Genomic DNA, 21,886 nt, shown 5'->3' with positions numbered 1-21,886 from the left:
GAAAAAAGGTGATGGAAAGTAAAGATGCTTCAAAAAGGAGTTGATGACACTCACAGGGAGCTCCACAGGTGATCAAAGGTGCCTCCTTCCTCAGCAACAGTGGTCTGGGACATCTTAGAGGACGAGTAGTCCAGTGAGGGGCAGAACACTCTGCAGAACACACAAAGTTCTTATATTATTTCATATATCAAAGATTAGACTTTTGGGGGGAAATCGAGCATTAATGGTCGACAGATGGTTTTTAAAGAAAAGACAAAGGGGAGTCTGTGTTAAAGGTCACTTTAAATGAGAAGGAGAATCTGAGAATACACGAGCGCGCATTCGTCCAGGTGTGATCGCACTCATGTAGTCCCAGCGAGGTAGCACAAGGTGCCAGGGGGCCGAGCGTGCCCAGACACGTCCGACTTGTTGGCATCTCTTTCCAAAGGGGAAGCGTCTCGTCTTCAGCGTCTGAGCATTCCAATTTTCGAAAGAACGCATGTGAATTCTTGATGCGATCTCTGCGCAGCCTTCAGACCCGCAGCTGCAGCTGCGCAAACGCCTTCAAATGGAAACTCATTCAATTTTGCATCAAACTTAACATTTCAATGTGTTTTAAGTTTAAAAATCCCGCGTGTAATATGAAGATTTTCACGGAGGAGTAAGTTCAAATGTCTGTAGATGTTGAAGAATAACAGAGACAGAGAGCCAATCGCAAAACTGACATACCGCTTGCTTTCCACCTGTCTGCATCCAGCCCAGCAGCCTATCCCACTAGGGATGGCTTATAACCTTTAACAAAAGCTCACTGGCCAATATAATCAGGCCTACGTTGCGTAATGTGCGCACTTTAATCTTAAGCAAATGTAGACACTTGAAAGGTGCACGCTGATCTAAAAAGAAAAAAAAAACTTAGATGATTATTTTAATTTCAACGAAACAAAAAAAATGACACATTGCGTAGACTGTAGCCGTTTATCTCTACAAGGAAAGACGCTCACTGTGGTCAGATCCGAATCGATTGAAGATCTGGAGTTTTGTAAACATCTGAGTTCGTTTTAAAACTACTGCAAAAGAGCTGCTTCTGTTCTGGTTTTTGCACTCAATTACAATCATAAACTCATTTTTTGTCCTTTATGACTTTTGGATTGAAAAAGGCAAATAAATAAAAGAAATAATTCTTTAAGAACACGGTAAGAGCGCAGCAGGTTCCCGCTGTTCCTGAAGGATCTGCCGCCAGAAACAAACAGATCCCGGATCAGCGCGAGAACAGGCGCGCGGGGGGGGGGGGGGGGGGGGGGGGGGGGGGGTCCCATTCTGTGTAGAATTATTGATTGATAACATCTGAGAACAGGTCGTTCTCATTTTTCCATACAATGTTGATAAAGAACAACAACAAAACGCCTTTAAGGGAATATAAGCAGAGTAGTCCAAATATGTTTTTCTGCTAAATTATATTTACAATTATAGTGGCTATACGCTTTTAATTACTAGTTACATTTTCGTGCTTTGTTTCTGCAAAAACTGGCTTTGTCCTTTGCCTGAATTTCACGTCATTTTTAAATTGACTTTGCTCTGATCTTTCAAATCTATTGTGCGTCTCCACTCCAGGTTACGGCACCCATGACAACACACAGACACGCACAATCCTTCCCAGGGGCCATTATAGTTAGGGAAATGAGTCCCAAATGAAAAGAAATTAATTTTTAAAATTATATTAGAGTCGAGCTTCCTCAGACTCGTGTGAAATATAGGCCGAGGAATAAAATGATGATGTGAACTGTTTGTCTCGGAACATCCTCAGCAAAATGTCCTGAACAGAATGAAAACAGCAATTTACCAGTTTTCACTTGAATTTTGAATCTGTTATTTTCGAGTACATTTCTAAACTACACATTTTTCTTAACAAATACTTATGTGGAAGAATTTCAAGAAATCATAAATCGTAGGCTATTTTGTTAAATATTAGAGATGTCGTTCATTTAAATTCTTATTTATCGAATATCTCGGAGAAAACGCATTTTACTACAACTTCTAATAAAATCTATAGTAAATATTATATTTTATTTATATTGAAAATTTCAGATTTTATCATGACAGTATTTTTGAAAATAATTTAACATTGTTTTTTTCAACTAGCGCTTTAAACACTATGTAAATAGGAAGAAAATGAACTAAAACATGTATATTGTTTGGAAAAGAGTCATTTCTAATAACCTCGAACTGTTTATTGGTAAAGAAAGACAGGCCTACCTGTGCGTTCTTCTTATTCCAATCCAAACACCTGCGAGTTGTGCTGCGCCAAGCACCTGTTTTCTTATTGAACACGCCAAGAAAATGACCCTCCATAAAAAATATAAAAAAATAAATAAATCAAAACAATTTAAAAAATCCAAACAATCGACCTGCAAATGGGATAACAATAGCTGGAAGGTGATTGACTTCTCGGAGAAGCTGTATTAACCGGAAATAGGAGGGAAAGTGATTTGCATGTTCTTGGGAGAAGTGTGATCTCTCCTGAGGCAGAGCAAAGAGGAGGTGAAACGTTGTTTGCGCGGAGAGAATGCAGAGAGGCGGTAGCGCGGTTTTTCCGCTTACAAGCGGGAAACCTGGCCCTTTAGAAGATGTAGAGCCCAAGGGTGGGTGTACAAAGCGAAAACTCATAATACAGAGGATTTTAAGTGCACATAATCACACACAATGTGCTGAGATGCGGGCCAATTGCATATATCTAATTATTTTATGAGTAGAGACTGAATAGAAATATTAAATAAACACATTTAAATGTATTCAGTACATCTAAGTAATATTTTAAACATATTTTAACACAGATAGAAATACAACCACTTATTAAAATGAAGAAAAATGGACAAAATAACTCAAAATAAACAGATTTTTGGATCCTTATTGACACCTTATTTAACTACGTTTCCCAGAAGGCATTGCGCTAAGACAGTATGGTGATTGGACAAACTTGGCAAGCCGTTCAGCGTCCAACCAAACGATCTAGCAACAGTTGGATCAACAGTTTGTGACTACATGAGGAAAAAATAACAAGCTCCTCTGAATGGCTTGCGGAATTTCCCAGCAAATTCTTCAGTAAAATTAAATGTTGGCATTATGAGAAGTGTGTGTTGCCGAAGACCAAGAGGATGAAGACCTAACTTGGTTAGCTAAACAACATCATCGGCTAAATTGCTAATATCAGTGCTGTATGCTATTAGGCTAAAGTCTGGAAAGGTTCTGTTTTGCAGGTATGTTTATACGTTTTGCTGGTTCCCTACGTTTAAATTAAATGCATTGCAAATGCATCAACGTGTTAGTTTCCGACCATGTTGTGTAATTTACATTACCGACAACAAAAAAACAGCTAGTAGTATGCGATCTTTAAGTCGCAAAACTGCATTGTTTTGCTCTTACTTATACAGAAAGCCGTGGTTAAATAATTTACTTGACTTTTATTTCTATAAATTATGCATTTTGCTTAGATACAAAAACTTTGTACACGAGTCTGCAGACCTAATGCTGTTTCCATTTTTTCTGGCAGAGTCTTGACGCCATCAACTGTTCAAACAGCGAAATTACACTGCTTTAGCCTGAGGCGACCCTTAGTGGATCCAATACTTTACTTTTCACTGTATTATATAGATAACGTTTTAGTGTTGGGATGAATTTCTCAGAAGTGTTCAAGCAGTCCAACCAACTCTGCAAAGTTTCCCCTGATGGGAAATATCTGGTAAGTTTCTGGACACTTTGCTTCTTAGGAGTCAGAATTGTGGGAACAAAAATATGTATGACATAAACAAGCTGAAGTCTACACAGTTACAATTTTAAGAAGTACACACGCAAGTACATAATAACATTTAAAGCAAACAAAACACATTTCCTTTGTTTATTTGATTCCCCTAGGCTACCTGTGTACAGTACAGGCTTGTGATCCGAGATGTCAACACCTTGCAAATCCTGAACCTGTATACCTGTCTGGATCAAATATCCCACATGGAATGGTCCTCAGACTCCCTGTTTATCCTTTGTGCTATGTACAAAAGAGCACTGGTACAGGTAGGTCCTGTCAAATACTGACTGATGTTATTAAGCTTGTCTTTTTATACACATTAAACTTGAAGAAAAAAACCGTTAATAGCTTAATGCCATCACACAAAAAACACTAATATTCTGTACTGCAAACAGAACACAAATTGTCTCTTTAAATGAAATAATTTTTTCATTTTTTGCTTTATATTTGTTCAACTAATGCAGATTTTGTTTTTAATGTCTCACTGTTGAATTTCTTGCAGGTTATAATTACTGTAAAAAGTTGTATTCTGTATATGTACACAGTATTAAATAAGACAGGATTTTTTTTCAAGAAACACAAAACTTATTAATTAATGTTATCAACTTTTCATTCTTTCTCATGCATCGCATACTTATCAATTTTCAAGGACCTTACCTTTGAAGGGGTATCCAGTGCCAGTCTTTCATTGTGTCTGAGTTGTATGAGTCTTCTTTTCTTTAAAAGAAAGTTGAGGAATATGTTTGAGTTGTTTAAGAGCTGTCATCAGTGGTGACTGATTACTAGGCCTTTGTTATTTTTTGTCCTGTCTTTGTCCTCATGTTTGCTCTTTTTGTCCTTTTCTTATTTCAGGTGTGGTCTCTCGAGCAGCCGGACTGGCACTGTAAGATTGATGAGGGCTCAATTGGACTAGTCTCCTCACGCTGGAGTCCAGACGGACGTCACATTCTCAACACCACTGAGTTCCATGTAAGTGTGAAGTTGGTCTGTGCATGCAGTCATGCACATGGAAGTGTTTTTTATACATATGCTTCTCTGATCTCAACTGTTGCTGGCCCGTAAGGAAGGGAGACCTGAAAATAGCCAGACATTGGAGCCTTTTTTGACTACACCCCCTACTTGCTGCATGTATTCAGACGGAATACATTCCTCTTTTCTTATTAGCGTCCTGTTAGACATGGGGGTCCTCATACCTTGAACACACAAGTGTGGTGTGTATAAGTCTAAAAACTAAAGGATAGTATTTTACTGTGCAACAGGATCTTTTATTGAGATTTAGATGTCTTGGAAGAAAAAAAAAGATTGTATGAAATTGCTGGTGGTCTGACTCGATCTAGCTCTGTTCCTCTGATAAACCAGACTAATGTGTTGCATACAGTGTGGCAAAAATTTTGGCTGTGACCGATTTTGCTAGTTGTCCTACCAAAAACATGAGATGTCTATAATGTTCATCATAGATGCACTTCCACTGTGAGAGACAGCATGTAAAAAAAAGTCCAGGAAATCACACTGAACACGTTTTTAAATGTTTCTTCTCACAAGGATGCTTGCTTATCGTAGACTAGTTCAGTCAATTCATCTTCAAGTCTAAAATCTTGTCCTTGGTGTCCTCAGACAGCTCTTTGGCTTTGGTCATGTTGGAAAGCTTGCAGTCTGTGGACAGGTGTCTTTCATAGAGATAACCTGTTTAAACAGAAGCCATTGGAGGATTGAAAAGCTTCTAACAGAAGGAAATAAGAAGTGACCAAATGATTCCTTTTTTCTTGGAGCTAAATATTTTATTCAGCATCATCATACAAACAGATTCTTTAAAAATATACATGATTTCCTGGATTTGTTTTTTATACATTCTGTCTTTCACAGATTCTTTTTATGATGAACATTACAGACTTCTCTTGTCTTTTTAAGTGGGAGAATTTTAAATAAGTTTTTGCCCCACTGTGGGTTTATAGTGTTTATGCAGCAAAACACAAATGAATGACATCCAGCAGCAAAAAACATATATGCAAACTTATTTGTGGAGAATTAGTTTTGAATAGTCAAAAACATTAATCAACCTTAATTAAATTTAATTTTATAAGTTGTAAAGTTTTATATTCAAATCAATATTATTTAAACTGTGAAATTATGTTAATATATAATAATGCATTCTTTTCTCAAAAAAATACCTTTATGTTTTAGACCAATCGGATGTTAGATGTTGGCTTCCTATGTAGACTAGGGTTAACTTTTATTTAAATTAAACTGTTGCAGTGAAATGGAAATAATGTTTTTGGTTGTTTTGCTATTTGGTCATGTATCACAATGTTCCTCATATGGTGCAGCCCTAGTTTTGCATAAGAAGTCAGTTGTCCCTCCCCACATAGACCTTTACCCCTCCTTGACCGTATGTCACTTTTCAACAGCCTCATTCTTCTGCTCAGTTATAAATTCTAAAAAAAAGTCAGGTTGATGTGGTGTCATCACTACAGCCCTGGTTGACCTGTGTGGTCTGGTTGAGTTGGATTTAGTAGAACGTCCTGAACTTTATCCTGACTTAGTGTGTTTTATACGAGTGGATTTTGTTCTGTGTAATACTCAATATGGTGAGTATGTTGGCGCAGAGCAACCCCAATGCTGAGAGCTTGGAGCAGGGAGCTTGTCCCCCGCTCTCTGTAATGTTACGTCAAAAATAAGCTCTTTTTTAAAATGCATTTTTGTCTGCTCCTGATTACCAACAGTTTAAATAAAGAGATACTCAGAAATGTAATTTTGAGCTTAATTAAGAACATGATAAAAACACCAACAACATGATTTTCAGCACAGTGGGTCTTTAATAACAATAGCTTAGGATTCCTTATATTTCAAATTTTGAAAGTAGGTCATGATATGTTTCTAAATAAGCACACAAGTCTATGACTCTTGAATCCAGATGCGGTTTCGTCACTGATTGGTGGTGATGTTTGGTGGTTGAACCCACACATTTCCCCTCCACACTGTCAGGATTGTGTTTTTAGATTTTTCCAGTGCATTCATTCTGGTTTGGTTTCTTTGCTTTGGGAGGCGCTCCTAAATACAGGCGATGTCTCCACCTTCATCATGGACCGACAGGCAGAACAGATGTACAGCTCAATGTATTGATGAAAAAAACGCAATTTCTTCCACCAGAAGCTTTTTTTTGTTCACTGCAATGCTGATCCGTTAATATAAAGAAGATCTGTGAAATGTGTCAACATTAAGATTTTTCCTTGCTATCTAATTCAACATTTAGTTTTGTTTTCAAGAAAGTCATTTGAAATTTACGCTGAATTGAAATAAGTGGGAGCTTGTTGAACTTGCCTTCAACCCAGCCAGTGCCAGTCAGGTGTTTGTCAGTTTTGAGTTTCTGCTTCTCTAATAAACAGCCTGCTATATTAACTTGTTTAGGGACAGCTGCCTGCTGTGTGCATCATGCTTCTGTGTGTGTGGCAGTACATTTACTTGAGCTTTGTGTTTGTTTGTTTGTGTCTGTCTGACTGTTTTCTTTCCATATGTTATTACTTGTTGGTGCTTAATAGTCACTCACATCATAGCAGGAAAGAAAAGATTGGTCTACAGTAATTTTTGGTGTTAAAGACATTTCAAGGTTTACACTTCATTTGTTTTTAATATGTTTTTGATCGAACACAAGAAAGCGTGATTGTGAAGTGTAGCGTTGTGCTCAGTCATTGATGAGCATGGAAATGACCTCTGCTGGAACATTGTTTACAGCATGTTTAATGCCATTAATGACACTTGATTTAGTCCAATCGTTTGTTCGACTCCACGGAGTCCCACTCGTGATGAGCAGATGATCATTTTTGATACTACAGTAAACGTTATATGTTGATGGACTGCAGGACAGGACAATTGCTTGCACCAACTGTGTGCAATGATAGCCTCCATTTCCTCGGTAGTATCATGAGACTGTAACAAGAGAAATGCTCTATATTGGTTTGAGATAGCTCTCGGTGTGGAATGCCTGCAGACTAATCCTCTGCTGATGCATAGAGCTATGTGGCATCCAGTGTCCTTTACTGTTCTCTTACATTCCAACAGTTGAACACTAAAAATGGACAATGAATACATGTTTTCATTCTTTTTTTTCTCAAACCGTAACTGTACTATACACCATATTATTTGGAATCATATTACATGCTGGTTGTCATGTTTTGAATGTGTTGAGTAATTGTTAATAGATTCAAATGTAATCACCACAGAGGATGACTCCATTATTACGGCTCTTAATTAAGCTCTCCCTGTAACTGAAGCTTCACTAACCCAGCATCTCGTCTCATAGCACGGCCCCTCTAATGGAAAAGAATCTCCTACCTATTTCCTCCATGCTACTCTCCCTTTAGTCAGTTTTAAGTTACACTCCCTTAGGATCTTGATTGCTCTGCATCCCCTCCATGGTGGGTTGAAAGGATTCAAATAGTGTAAGCATGTTTGTATTTGAGCAGTGTTGACCCTGGTTGCCATGGCACCTCTTCTGAGGGGAAGTCCAGAAGGTGTACACTGACGTGTTGCTGCAGGGTCTGCTCAGCTTGGCACTTTTGACCCGAGCAGAACAGAAGACTTGGCACTTCAGCTCAGAAGGTGACAGACTTGGCCCAGGTCAGATATCTGTCTGGATTCCCTGATGACAGCCTACTCACTCCAGTCGTTGTGGCTCTGCAGATTCTCAAATAGAAAATGCAGAATTGAATTTGCAGGCAGGACTATTAGAAAAAAATATATATATATTTTGGGGTTGTAAATAAGATTGTGATAAAAAGTTTCTAAATTATTTTAGCTTTTCAGTTTGAACTGTTACAAAAATGTATAAAAAACACATTTAGAAAGAAAAATAAAGCAATAGAAGTTTTAGATGTATTCTTTATTATTAATGGACTATAAACATGTTGTTTTTTTTTTTTTTTTTGCCATAGTACTTTTTCCATATTGTAGTCTGACATTTAACCCATGTCTGTTGCTTCACTAAGGTTGGCGTTAATATGTTGCCGTTGCATTTACCCTCAAGTTCCTCTTAAATTAGCAGAATGGTCTTTAGAGCCTAGTCTTTGGTCATGAGCCAGGCTGGTGTGTTTTGTAAAAGTGTTCTGAACAGACACACCTCCACGCTATATTTCCTGAAACAAAATATTGTTAATATCTTAAAACTAGTTGAATGTGACATGCTGCATGTGAGCATTATGGCATAAAGCTCTCTGAATTTGGCTGACTAAGAAAAACATCCATTTTTTTCCAGAAAGTTATCTTTTAATCCTTCTGTAAATGTCCTTTAGCTGTGCTTAAAACGTATTTAGGCTCAGAATTTGGAGGAAAAAAAGCTTATTTTTATGGTAGCATATTAGCCAGAAGACTTATTGTCCTGAAAGGAATGCCAGTTTCTTACATTGGGCATTAATCATTATTTTTAATGTTTTTTTCTTCTCTCTTTTTTACCATGACAGCTGAGAATTACTGTTTGGTCCTTGTGCACCAAAGCCGTTTCCTACATTAAGTACCCCAAAGCATGTCAGAAAGGTGAGTATGAGACTGAAAGGACCACAGTTTGTACAGAGTACTTGAGGACAGGACCAGCACAGGCATACCCCATTAATCACAGGGCGCCTTTTTTTCTTTGCATTGTGACACAACCCCGGATATGTATCCAAAGTGTAGCCCTCTCCGCTGACAGCTGTCCCCCTCCTCAGTAAATGGGGCATGCTCTTCATAACAGGCCTGTCAGCGACTTGTAGAAATACGATTGTTCCTGTCTCTCCCATTTTCCAAAGTACAATACAAGGTCACTTTAAGATCCACGTATCATAAGAGTTGACAAAATAGAACCATGATGCTTTAATAATGATGTCAAAGAGTCTTGTAATTTCCTTTTTAGGATAGCATGAGGTTATGCTCTAATCCCTTTTTATTGTACTTAAGATATATATACATTTTATATACCTAAAATATTCCAAATTAAATAAAACAGCTTTTACTTAACAGAAACTTGCAAATTGTCCTCAGCCCAGTGTTTGCTTGTTTTTTAATGGTGACTCTGGCGCAGTGAGAGCTGTTCCCATTTGTGATGCTGTTTAAGGTTTTTCCTAAAGGGAGAGGTTTAGATTTGTGATTTGATAATGTGCTGACTGCGTCTGCTAATAGACCCACCAACCCTGTAAAGCTCTACATTAATGTTATTGCCAGCTGTTACAGCCCCATATTGTGATGTGAATTCCCCCCATTGTGGATTCCACCAGAGAGGAATGTGTTGCGTTCCACCAGCGGCTGCTGGAGCTGATGCTTGCTACCAAAGAAAATGTGTGTGATACTATTAGACAGGCTGCGGCTGGTTTAGGAAGTGTTTGAAAATTGGCACTAAGCTCCTCTAAAAATATACTTCACTTCCACCAGACAGATAAGCCAGGCAGGAAACAGACACAGAAGCAAGGTAAAGAGTCTGTCCCATTCCCAAAGTAAATCCCCAGAACAATACTGTCAATTGAAACTGGTGGTGTTAAGACAGCAACAGTTGGAACAAGCCTGTGAGTCAGCTTGATAGCTTGTTATCGATGATTAGGTTATTAATTAGTAGTATACAGTATTTTTCAGAAAAGAAAGTGCAGAAAGATTCCACTATTTTATTTATATCTTTAGTGTCTTTGAAATGTTAACATAATTCTGTCATTTGGTGTGCATAAATTCAGAGTTTTGTCTGAATGTCATTCAGTTTACCTCCACACGCCGTTAGGGCTTAGTCACAACTGCCCTTACAGGTGGATACAGGCTGTCTGGAGGCGAGTAATGAGCAAACCTGTACAGGGCATGTAGGTGGCCTACACAACATGGCTTACATTATCTGTACAAATACTTCAGGACACACTTATCACACGTACAACAATAGTGCGTTCCATTTTTATAGCGTCCCTTAAGGTGGCCGCACAAACCTGGGGGAAACTGTGGGACACCCCTGCACTCCCTTTAAGATGAGGTCGCTCCTGTCTATGACCCTCCACGGGCCAAGGCAAAGCCGCAGCATCCGTACGGGTCCCCCCCCCCCACGAGTGGTGCATGTCACTATGGCTTCACATCTATTGAGCAGCTATTAGCCAAGACATTGTTTTAAAAGGATTTTGTGATCTGAAGTTCTGTTAAACTAAAAACTGTCCTTTCAGACATTTTTCCCCATCCTTAATAAAATTGAAAAATTATATTTTTGTTGCTTCTTTGTAAAGTTACATGGTTTTAAAATGTTTTCGGAATTGCTTTGAAATGGTTCCAATGTGTGAATCTGTTGTTCCATCGGATTATAGAGGTTTAAATAAGAGTAAAACCTTTTAGTTTCCTCCTTTAAGACATAAAAGTAAAACTTTCAGCCTTTTTTAAACGATGCTGTTATGAGATCCTTCTGATTCCAAGAAAACCTTTTATGTTTGGATTGATGGATTTGGGTTAAACTGCTTTTGTCTGCGTTGTCACCTTAAAATTCCGGGATTCTTACAGGTTTAGACTTCAGCAGAGATGGATGCTATATGGCTCTGGCTGAGCGTCGTGACTGCAAAGACTACGTCAGTATATTTGTTTGTGACGACTGGCATTTACTCAGGGTAAGAAGGGTTCTGCTTTCTATCAAATCTCAGTGTTTTAACAAAAGCTGTTTTCTAAATGAAATGTTAACAGGGATAAATCATGACACTGTTTTTTTCCTCTATGTTGAATAGTTGTCAATTAGAATAGAATAGACTTTATTGTTACTGCCAGCAGCAGTTCAAATGACAAAGTTACGACTAAGCTTTGGGGAAAAAACAAATGTTGATTCTTAAGATATCAAACAGGGAGCTAAAAATAAACTATAATATGGAAAATTATGGATCTAAAATATTAACATTTTAACAAGTGTAAATCAGGACCTTCAGGACCTAAAGACTTATTATTTTTTATTCTAACACTCATTTTATTACAGATGGGACAAACAGCTAAGAGAAAAAACCAAAAAATAAAAACCGAGTTACACTATTGCTGTAATTCCAATTTGGCTGCATCTGTAGATGTTGGATCAGTTTTAATTATCTTGTTGGTATAGAATTTTAAGTAATGTAACATATGGGTTTTGGGGTGTCAGTTAATGAATGTAAACATGAATCCACACTTTGATTACAGCATTTTGAGACTGAAACTCAGGACCTTTCTGGATTGGAGTGGTCTCCCAACGGCTGTGTGCTGGCCGTGTGGGAGAGCTGTCTGGAGGTGAGCTTTTTAATTTCACCTGTACCGGTTAACCCCTTAAGTTATAGTAACTTGTTACTTTTAATATTACATTGTGTGTAAGGAATGTCTGGATTCCTATATGGGTTGGTCCTTTTGAGGCTACAGCAAACCCTTTGAGTGTGGGACAGCGTTATAATAAGCTACATAGTCATAGTAGTAGGTTTAGGGGCTTTCATCTGGACTTAGTTTTTAATGTTAGAAGACGTTTCACCTCTTATCCAAAAGGCTTTGTCAATTCTGAATTAGCTGGTAAAAGAGCTGGTATATATGCGCTCTTGGGGGAGGAGTCAGACCTGAAACCGGATGGTAGTGTCAACTTAGCCTACGACAATACCATTGTCACAAAAAAACAGAATTTCTATGTTGAGGTATTTTCATTTATAGTATTAAATGCCTAAACGAATGATGTATATCTAGATTGTATTCATTTACGTAAAAGAACTGGCCTGTATCGTATCACCATAAAGTTAATTGTATCTTTTATGCATCGATTCTTGGACCATGTATGAAGATGCTCAGAATCATTTTAGAGGGAAAGACATACTCCCACTTTACTATAAATGTTATGAGTGATACCCAGGTTGGATAGATGGGCTGCCCAAAGAAGGTTAGAAGAGTGCTGTTTTTATTGTTTAAAGTGCTTGTCCTGTCTGCAGTACAAGATGTCGCTTTACTCGTTGGATGGCCGGCTGCTGTCAACCTACAGTGCCTATGAGTGGTCGCTGGGTATCAAGTCCGTGTCGTGGAGCCCCAGCAGCCAGTTCCTGGCCATTGGCAGCTTTGATGAAAAAGTATGGACAGCCTTAAAAAAAAGTTTTCCGTATGTAGTTCAATCTTCAGAGTTTCATTCTTCCATTTCAGGTCCGCATCCTCAATCATATCACATGGAAAAAAATTGCACAGTTTGAGCATCCTGCTATCATTGATAACACAAAAGCTGTAAGTACTTTAGACTAATAAATGAACCACCTGCAAATACATCTTTCTGACCTTAAGTGCATTTTTTAAACTACTTATGCTGTTTGTAGACTGTATATAAAGAAATTGAAAAAAGACCAGCAGTGTCCAGTGATGAAATGTCCCTGCACGACATCACGGTGGCCAGCTCCCTTTTCAGCACCCAGAGCAAATGTTTGTCGATAATATATTTTCCTGAGCAACATTGACCAAATCTTTACATGTTCATATCCCCCCCCATAAATTAAAACTAACGATTCCTTTTCCAGATGACATAAGCCCATTGCCTGTCCAGATTCCTGTTGTCAAACCGGACCCAGACCGAGCCAACCCCAAGATCGGTGTGTCTGCTTTGGCGTTCAGTTCTGACAGTCGCTATATTGCCACTAAAAATGGTAAAGTACACTGGCGACTTTTTTTCATCTGTAATAAACTCTATAGTAATCTGTTAGGTTACATGCACAAACATTCAACCCTAACTATACTCTTCTTTGTTAAAGACGCACCTCTGAGCTAGTTTAAAAGCGTTCCCACTGGCCTTAATTACATTTATGCCGATTTACTCCCAAATTTTCTAGAACATTTCTGCAGAGCGGCAGTAATTCAATAGAAATTCTCTACTCTCTACACCTCGCGTACAGTTGAAAGTGAGGCAGGGTATTTTCTGTCACAAAGAAACTTTTTCACATACCTTTTTTGGTCTGCTCCTGATTCACTATGATTTTGTTAAAGAAATACTCAGAAATACAATTTTAAGATTAATTTTCTTTATAAATGTTCTCCATCATCAGAAAAAATGCCACAAGAACATGTTAAACGATTTTCATTGGATACTCAGTGTGGATGTGACCAAGTGTTTGTATTTCTGTCATCACAGACAACATGGCCACTGCTGTCTGGGTGTGGGACATGCAGAAGTTGCGCCTGGAGGCTGTGCTGGAGCAGACATCGACCATCCGTTGCTTTCAGTGGGACCCCCGGCGTCCTCGGCTCGCTCTTTGTACTGGAAACAGCAAACTTTACCTTTGGTCCCCAGGAGGCTGCGTCTCTGTTCAAGTCCCAGCCGAAGGTAACTTTAGCCAAAAGTTACACAATTGGCAAATGCAACACGTTGTCCTGACGTGTCCTTGTATTTTGATCATTCTCTAATTTATTTTGCTACACATTGCAGCTCAGTAAGGTCAGTGTGTTGTGTTACCTTCACAATTGGTGTTTTCTTCCAGGAGGCTTTCAAGTACATTCCCTTAACTGGCACTGCAGTGGAGACTCCCTGATACTGATTGGAAAGGACCAGCTTTGTTTATGCTACATGGATGCTGACCAAAACAACGAATGAAACTCTTTTCTCAAGAACAAATGGACTTCAGTTCAGCCTGAGGGAGTTGTGCTCTTGTAGAATCTTCTTCAGGAAAGTTTTCTCTTGATTGAAGCTGTTTCGTTAGTTTTTTAAATGTCTCCAGTGCAGAAAAGAGTTAAATATTGAGCACTTGATGCACCATGCCAGCACTAAGAGTCATTTGCATAGACATCTTTAAATTAATATATTCAATAGATACAATTTAAACACAATTTCTTAACAGGTTACAAATATTTTTGAGATGGAATTTAGTTTTTCAAGCTTGTAGAACTATTCTAAATAAAGTATTTTTTGATAACACCACATTAACGAACACGTTTTTTTCCATCTAAATCTATTCAGAAAAATGTTTTATACTTGAGGTTAAGAATCCCAGAGGTACTGGTGGTGGCCAACAAAATAAAATCATGTTTTTAAAACGGCTGACTATTTTGTTGTGCTACAGTTTGTATAACACAATTCATTTCAATTTTATTTATATAGCCCAATATTACAATAATAGTTGTCTCAATGGGCTTAATAGTTAAAACCTTGGTGGTAAGAATGGGATAAAAATCATTTGTGCAAACCATCAACTCCTGCAGAGCAGGTTTGCCAAAAAAATAGAATTTTAAAGTTCTATCAATACATATATCAACACAACTGAGGCATATGCATTTATGGTTTATTTCAATAAAAATATGCAGAAAATCCCACAATTACCATCAACAAATGTCTTTAACCCTTGTGCTATCTTAGATGACCCCACCCTTACATTGACGTATTCTTCCTACCATGACAAAGGTGGAAAGATTTCATGTAATCCATGGACACCAGTGAAGATCACAAATCATTGAAGAAAAAAGGTTCAGCGCACTGTCTAGTGGGTCTAGATGACCCAACTCCCAATGTTAAAGTGCCTAGGATAGCACAAGGGTTACACACACCTGTCATGCAGACAGACACATGCAAGAAGCTTGCACAAGACAGTTCAACAGAAGAGGATCGCCATTTTCTGCCATAACTAAACTTTATCAATATCATCCCTTAGCTTTGGTCAAACACCTGTTTATAATTGGCTGAGTTAAAACAATAAAACCCAAAATATTTCTTGCAGTATATATGAGTTCATTAACTGACATGAAGTTGTATTCATGTACTTTTAAAATGTGTAACTCGCTACAATCTTGAACATTAAAAAAAAAGGCAAGGTTGCATAAGCATTTGTCAAACAAAAATTTACAATTATGTCATTAAAGCTAAAGCAGCTCTCAACTCAAAGCGAACAAAAAGTGTAGGCATGAACAAGAAAACATCAGCAACATGTTATAGAGCTTATTCTAACTGACACTGATACAAACTCAGTGGAACCCTTTTGTGCTCTGCGATACAATGTACTTTTTTTAATTAGAACTATATAATTCCAGAAAAAGACTTTTAATATAATATTATGATTTTAATCCAATGCTTTTGCTTGGTTTTATTTTTTGAAAAGGGCAAAAAAGGTACATACGCTACAACTGAAAATCTGATTCTTATGTCAAAAACCTTTTAATAAGCTTCTTTATTTATACGTTAGAGCAGCATTTACCTTCAGCTTTTGTTGCATATGGCCTTTATATCAGACCTGCAGGTTTTAAAAAAAAAATAGAAATTCCTAATTATAAGTGAGTTTGAGGTCCAGTCAGTGCTGTCGGTCTTTAACTTACTACAGGCTGGCCACTTTTCTGTGGTACAGACGTGTCCCGTGTTCAGTTTACATAAAAGTTACACACTATACTACAGCTTCCTGCAAACAATGCAGAGGAACAGAAAACCATAAACAGAAATCATCACAAAGTTGGCATTTAGAAGCCAATCTTCCCACGTGTCATAGAGTAGCCCAGCTTGGCTTCATTATTGACAAAAGACATAAGGCCCAGATAAGTTTCAATAAGAAGAGGTCTCTCCAGGATCAAGACACCGTTGGCCCGTCCGGGGATGGGGTGCTCCTTATGGGCTTTTTTCACCGCCTGCACCAACTGAGTTTTAAAGTTGTCCAACTTAGAAAAGGGGGGAGGGGAGGAAACAAAGCATTTCATTAATGCAATTTATGGGTTTAAACTGACAACAAATGTTGAGAATGAATTTGAAGATGTTGTTAAAATTAGGTAAAGATTAAGGCCTTGGTGACGTGCCCCCCTGGGGGGGGTTGACTGACGCACTTATGACACACGGGCAATGCTATTTTGCGATGCACCTGCGCTACTTTCTAGCCATTAGTAGGGAGAGCGTACTGACTCCTAAACCATGTGCAAATGCTGCACACACGGGTAGTGCAGGTGATATGAAAGTGCCCCTAGGATGCCGACACAAACTGCTCTGATTGTGTACTTTCCTCATTTTTAACAGCCAGGCTACACACAAAGCTGCAACAGGTGCTCAAAGAGTGTGTACTTATCACTTGAACAGCACTAACAGGCCTCTGGCGCAAGGTTTGGGGGGTAGTTGTGACTAAGGCTTAGATCTAACTACACCCATTTATTGCTGAATCAAATGTCACCTAAAGGAAAAATCAAAAACTTTGCGTAAATAGAAAACCAACAATTTGGATCACAGCTAATTCCTCGCTTCACAGATCTGAGTTTTAAAAGATACACAAAGATTAATTCTTACATTAAAAAGAAATGTGTTCTAGATCAGTCCCCAACACCCAGGCCGCTCTATTTGGTACCGGGCCGCACAGAACAAATAAATAACTTGCATTACTTCTGTTTTATTTATTTCAGAATCTGAAAGATGTTTTATTTAGAAAAATTGCCCGATTCTCTGTTACATCCATCTAAGTCACTTTTGACACAGGCCAAGGCGCTCTTGTCGGTCATGTGATAGGTTACCGCTAAAAAAGAATCCAGGAGCTAGCAAAATGAGTAAATAGCAAACGTCTTTGAAAAGTTTCTTTGCCAAGGGGAAAACACCCAGCCAGGAGACAGAAGAGGAGCCTTCGTCATCCAAAAAAAAGAAAGCTACATTTAATAGACAGTACTTCTTTATGCACCATGAGTGTGGGAACGGGAGAGGGTGATGACACCTGTGCGATGTACAATGTCTGGCATGTCAAAATAAAAGCTTAGGGTTCATCTTGTCACGTCTCTGTTCCTCCGTCATCGTAGCGATGTAACAGTAATTATCCGCCCTACATCTTGATGACCAGTCCGTGAAAACTTTGTGATGTAATACCGGTCCGTGGTGTTTAAAAGGTTGGGGACCGCTGTTCTAGATGGCTTGTGATTGCTGTGACTTTGTGTTACTGCTCATGAAGAAAAAAGCCAATCCGTCATGATCTGCTTTGTTTTTTAAGATTTGAACTAAACATTTCATCCAAGAACATTTTCATCACTGTTTAACTAAAAGGTGTGAGTGTATGTGGGGGGGGGTTATACCTGGCAGAGAGAGGCCACTTTCTCATCTGCACGAGCCATAGGATGCTCTGTGAAGGTGGCGTAGGGCATATCTGTTGACCAGGGGTTCCAGCGGTTCAGGAAAGAAGCTCGGGGACGTTTGTCCCACTGGACCCGGATCCCGTACCCCTCTCTCCTGCAGAACAACACAACGGTCCAACAGGGGAGTGGGTAACTTTGCAGGAACTTGACTTCTTTAAAAAAAAAAAAAAAAATTCTTTCTAACTTTCTTTATTTAAAACTTTGAACTCTTTTTCCAGTAAACTAGTTTTGGTTCATCCTTAAACTTTTTTTTTTAAATCACCTTTTTTGTGCCACAGATTATTTCAATCACTTCAGTATCTTTGGGAAGTGTACTTAGTTTGTAATAACAAATAGTGAGAATCATGAAAACCCAAAAAAATTATGCAAAAGTGATGAGATTTATGAATAACTAAAGATCAATGTAACCACATTTGTACAATTTGTTTTCCCTGTGACTGGAAGGTCATGAGTTCAAATCCAGGCCGAGTCATGCCAAGACTCCAGAAATAGGACCCAATGCCTCCCTGCTTACACTCAACATGAAGGGGTTGGATTGGGTGGTTGAACCACCAAATGGTTCCCGAGTGCGGTTGTGTCTGCAGCTAATAATAATAAAACTATACTAATATATAAACATACTACTAATAATTTTTTTTTTACATGTTTTTTACAGTTGATCACATGTTTTGCAGACCACATGTTTTTTACACTTTTGTAGCTGTATTTATTTAATATTTAATATTTATTTATTTAATAAGAATCTCATTTTTGATAATTTTCATAATAATTTTTAATTATTTAATATGATTGTCATTTGTGATGTCCTTTTTTGATGTTATGTTATATAGATTATTTCTGAATGCCGTTTTTGCTGCCACAGATAAATGAAATTTCCCCATTGTGGGAATAATAAAGTCATCGATCTATCTATCTATCTAGACTTTTTTCATAGCAGTCACATCAATAAGAATAACCTACTTGTTGAGAGATTTCGGCGGGAACTCAAACTCCCCCACAGAGATGGTGTCCACAGCATTGAGGGAGATCCGGATAACTTGCTGACATGTCAGATTAATAAAATCATATTTGCACACTAAAAGGGACCTGTGCAGATAGAAGACATGCATTAAAAGATATCTGGTAAATTACATAACCAATACCTTTTTAGAGATAAAAAAAAAGTTACCTCTCTGTAATTAGCACAAGTCTCTCTTTCTCGTTGTTCCAGTGGTCAACTCTAAAAATGTCAAAACAAAGTTACTGTTTTTTCCCCCCATTTTTACTTTCGTTTTCTAGAACACAGTTTCTGCAGAGCGGCAGGAGTTCAGTAAAAATTCACCTCCAAGTTGTGGGTTGGACTGTTGTAAAGGACTGTTGCGCTGAGTCTCCCCTAATTTCCCATCATCCCTTTGTTTACACGCTCTCCCGCTATCTTACAGCTCCTTACACCCCCAACCTAACAATACTGGAGCAACAAAAATGGTGAGCAATATTGGAGCTATCCAGCCGTCCACTTTTGAGCCAGATGGTATCTCAGAGCAAAACACAGACGTACATGGATCTAGTCGTCTACAAGTGGATGTATCAGAATGGAGCTTGGACCTTGTGGCCTGCCCAGCCTATTTTCTACATCAAATACAATCACAGATACAATCTCTTTGAAACTATTATTTTATTTACTCCTGACACATCGATTTGAATAAAGAAATACTCAAAAATATTATTTTAGCATTAATTGTCCTTACATATGTCCTCTATCATCAGAAAAATGCTACAGGAACAAAAACACAATTTTTGGTGGAGTGGGGCTTTTTATTTATTTATTTAATTTTTACATATCTGAATTGCATCTTCTAAATACTTATATTTTACCAACCCAACCACAGATTATTTTTCATATCCATAAATGTAAATTTATTTAATAATAATTTAATTTAATAATATCAAATGACAAACATGGGATGCCTTTTGATTATTTCTAAAGACATTACAATTATTTCAGAAATCATTATGGGCAACATATCACAGGTGTCATCGTAATGCGTGTAGATAACATGATGGAGAGACTTACTCCACCAGCAGCCAGACGCTGAGCACCTCCCCGTCCTCCGATGGGAGGGCAACAGTCCGGATGTCGCTCACTGCCTGCTCAATGGTACCTGGCTGAGATCAGCATCACATAACCGCCCATCATCATCTGTATCCTCAGCATCATCTGCATCCTCAGCATCCCTCTGACGTCTTCGTGTTGTATACCGTGGCGGGAATTGCTTCCCAGTTTAATGAGTCGGTCTATAGACTTGTTATTCATGTTGAGGAGGCCACTTACCCTGAAAACGAAGTAGTCTTTAACTTTGGCCTGCATCGTGGGGTTGTGCACCTGAAAGGGCGTCAGCGTTTGCAATGGGGGGCAACAGGCCACGGCGGCTGCGTGTCCGAAGCTTCGGCCGGCCTCGGGCGGCGTGAAGGCAACCTCGACCCCCTCCTCGGTCTCCGCGGGGAGGAGGACGGCGGCGCCCGGACTCTCCGGCTCCATGGAGTCGTTCAGCTGAAGCATGGCGGCGCAATCGTAGCTGGACGACCGTCTAGAGAAGAACACGCGTGTTTGTGGACGCGGACTTCCCCATTGCACACAAATAATATCGCTGCTGTGCAGAGGGGCGACTTGGAAGCAGTTTCTGCTTGCTTCACTTCCCTTTTCTGATTTCCTTCCTCTTAAAGAGACATCCTTACTTTAAAGAAATTAAAAATAGAAAACAGGTGTTTTTCCTCTGCGGTCTGTTTCTATTCATATCACCCTGGCTGTAGCCTACATATATCAAAGGAAGACATTTATTGAAAATAAATACAATTACTGTACAGCATAAATAATTACATCACAGGGACACCTATAGAAATACTGAACAGCAAAATATAGGCCACCCAGTATCTAAACAATAATCATAAAACTCCAAAGTTAACATCAAAATTTCTTTCAATATTGACGAGAAATGGCTAAAGCTATAAAGGGGTAACCCTTGTGCTATCCTAGGCACTTTAACGTTGGGAGTTGGGTCATCTAGACCCACTAGACAGTGCGCTGAACCTTTTTTCTTCAATGATTTGTGATCTTCACTGGTGTCCTTTATCCACCTTTGTCATGGTAGGAATAACACGTCAATGTAAGGGTGGGGTCATCTAAGATAGCACAAGGGGTAAACATGGCTTTTATGTGTGTGCTACAGTGATGAACACAATAAATGATCTCATATTATTAATTCCCTTAAATTTTTGTAAACTGCAGCTTCTCGTTCCAGGTTATTTGGACTTTGAATTGGTTTATTTCAAATATTCAAAACTAAAAATACCAAAGAAGACAAACAAAAGACATATACATCCATTACGGTGTAATGATTTATATATACAGTCCACATATATACATACAGTCAGGACCATAAATATTTGGACAGAGACATGTTTTCTAATTTAGTTTCTGTAATTTACCACAGTGAATTTTAAATAAAACAACTTAGATGAGTGCAGACATTCAGCTTTTATTCCATGGGTTGAACAAAAAGATTGCATAAAAATGTGAAAAACTAAAGCATTTTCTAAACACAATCCCTTCATTTCATGGGCTTGTAAGTAATTGGAAAAATGAAATAACTGAAAACAAAATGATCATTACTAATATTTGGTTGAAAACCCCTTTGTTGGCAATGACAGCCTGAAGTCTTGAACTCATGGACATCAGCAGATGCTGGCTTTTCTCCTTCTGAATGCTCTCCCAGGCCTTTACTGCAGCGGCTTTCAGTTGCTGTTTGTTTGTGGGCCTTTCTGTCTGAAGTTTAGTCTTCAACAAGTGAAATGCTGCTCAATTGGGTTCAGATCAGGTGACTGACTTGGTCATTCAAGAATATTCCACTTCTTTGCTTTAATATACTCCTGAGTTGTTTTGGCTGTATGTTTTGGGTCGTTGTCCATCTGTATTATGAAACCCCACCCAATCAGTTTGGCTGCATTCACCTGGATCTGCGCAGACAGTATGTCTCTGAACACCTCAGAATTCATTGGGCTGCTTCTGTCCTGTGTCACGCCATCAATAAACACTAGTGTCCCAGTGCC

The 21,886-nt window shown here is 38.5% G+C and overlaps 3 protein-coding genes across 6 annotated transcripts in view; 1 reads left to right on the top strand and 2 right to left on the bottom strand.

The window, feature by feature from the left end:
- Positions 1–8,123, bottom strand: part of tp73 (tumor protein p73) — a 32,837-nt gene extending 24,714 nt beyond the window's left edge. The window contains exons 1-2 of one of the 3 annotated variants that reach the window (XM_078949506.1): positions 8,105–8,123; positions 55–150 (exon numbers count right to left, since the gene is read on the bottom strand). In XM_078949506.1, coding sequence (XP_078805632.1) covers positions 55–113 — 59 coding nt within the window. In that variant the 5' untranslated portion in view covers positions 114–150; positions 8,105–8,123. Of the gene's footprint in view, positions 1–54; positions 151–2,232; positions 2,534–4,432; positions 4,714–8,104 lie in introns of those variants that run through there. The other 2 variants (XM_023956487.2, XM_078949504.1) reach the window with 2 other exon arrangements.
- Positions 2,929–14,642, top strand: wrap73 (WD repeat containing, antisense to TP73). Of its 2 annotated transcripts, none has more exons than XM_004070359.4 (13): positions 2,929–3,233; positions 3,527–3,715; positions 3,889–4,041; positions 4,628–4,744; positions 9,229–9,301; positions 11,261–11,364; positions 11,918–12,004; positions 12,682–12,816; positions 12,887–12,964; positions 13,054–13,156; positions 13,252–13,377; positions 13,860–14,051; positions 14,206–14,642. In XM_004070359.4, the coding sequence occupies exons 2-13, from the start codon at positions 3,647–3,649 to the stop codon at positions 14,316–14,318; spliced, it is 1,350 nt and encodes a 449-aa protein (XP_004070407.1). In that variant the 5' UTR covers positions 2,929–3,233; positions 3,527–3,646; the 3' UTR covers positions 14,319–14,642. The 2 variants fall into 2 exon arrangements, with proteins under 2 accessions (XP_004070407.1, XP_011475203.1); XM_011476901.4 differs by having other exon boundaries at positions 2,964–3,147.
- Positions 14,643–14,986: 344 nt separating this feature from the next.
- tprg1l (tumor protein p63 regulated 1-like) lies at positions 14,987–20,495 on the bottom strand. The gene is made up of 6 exons (XM_004070640.5): positions 20,112–20,495; positions 19,854–19,945; positions 18,969–19,019; positions 18,761–18,886; positions 17,741–17,894; positions 14,987–16,360 (listed from the first exon to the last, which is right to left on the bottom strand). Exons 1-6 carry the CDS (start codon positions 20,337–20,339, stop codon positions 16,166–16,168), a joined length of 846 nt encoding a protein of 281 aa, XP_004070688.1. The 5' UTR covers positions 20,340–20,495; the 3' UTR covers positions 14,987–16,165.
- Between the last annotated feature and the right edge of the window lie 1,391 nt (positions 20,496–21,886).

Source organism: Oryzias latipes, chromosome 7 (genome assembly GCF_053564925.1).
Source record: "Oryzias latipes strain Hd-rR chromosome 7, Olatipes_Hd-rR_3.1".
Taxonomy (NCBI): Eukaryota; Metazoa; Chordata; class Actinopteri; order Beloniformes; family Adrianichthyidae; genus Oryzias; species Oryzias latipes.
Note: the sequence above shows the minus strand (reverse complement) of the source record. Positions and strands in the feature narration are given on the sequence as shown.

Bases quoted from the DNA above. Each gene is read 5' to 3' on its own strand.
- tprg1l (XM_004070640.5), bottom strand. From the start codon at position 20,339: ATGCTTCAGCTGAACGACTCCATGGAGCCGGAGAGTCCGGGCGCCGCC. The intron at 18,887-18,968 runs GTAACTTTTTTT...CTATCTGCACAG, and splicing joins CTTGTGCTAATTACAGAGAG to GTCCCTTTTAGTGTGCAAAT. The intron at 16,361-17,740 runs GTATAACCCCCC...CCCTTTTCTAAG, and splicing joins AAGTGGCCTCTCTCTGCCAG to TTGGACAACTTTAAAACTCA.
- wrap73 (XM_004070359.4), top strand. From the start codon at position 3,647: ATGAATTTCTCAGAAGTGTTCAAGCAGTCCAACCAACTCTGCAAAGTT. The intron at 11,365-11,917 runs GTAAGAAGGGTT...CTTTGATTACAG, and splicing joins ACGACTGGCATTTACTCAGG to CATTTTGAGACTGAAACTCA. The intron at 13,378-13,859 runs GTAAAGTACACT...CTGTCATCACAG, and splicing joins CTATATTGCCACTAAAAATG to ACAACATGGCCACTGCTGTC.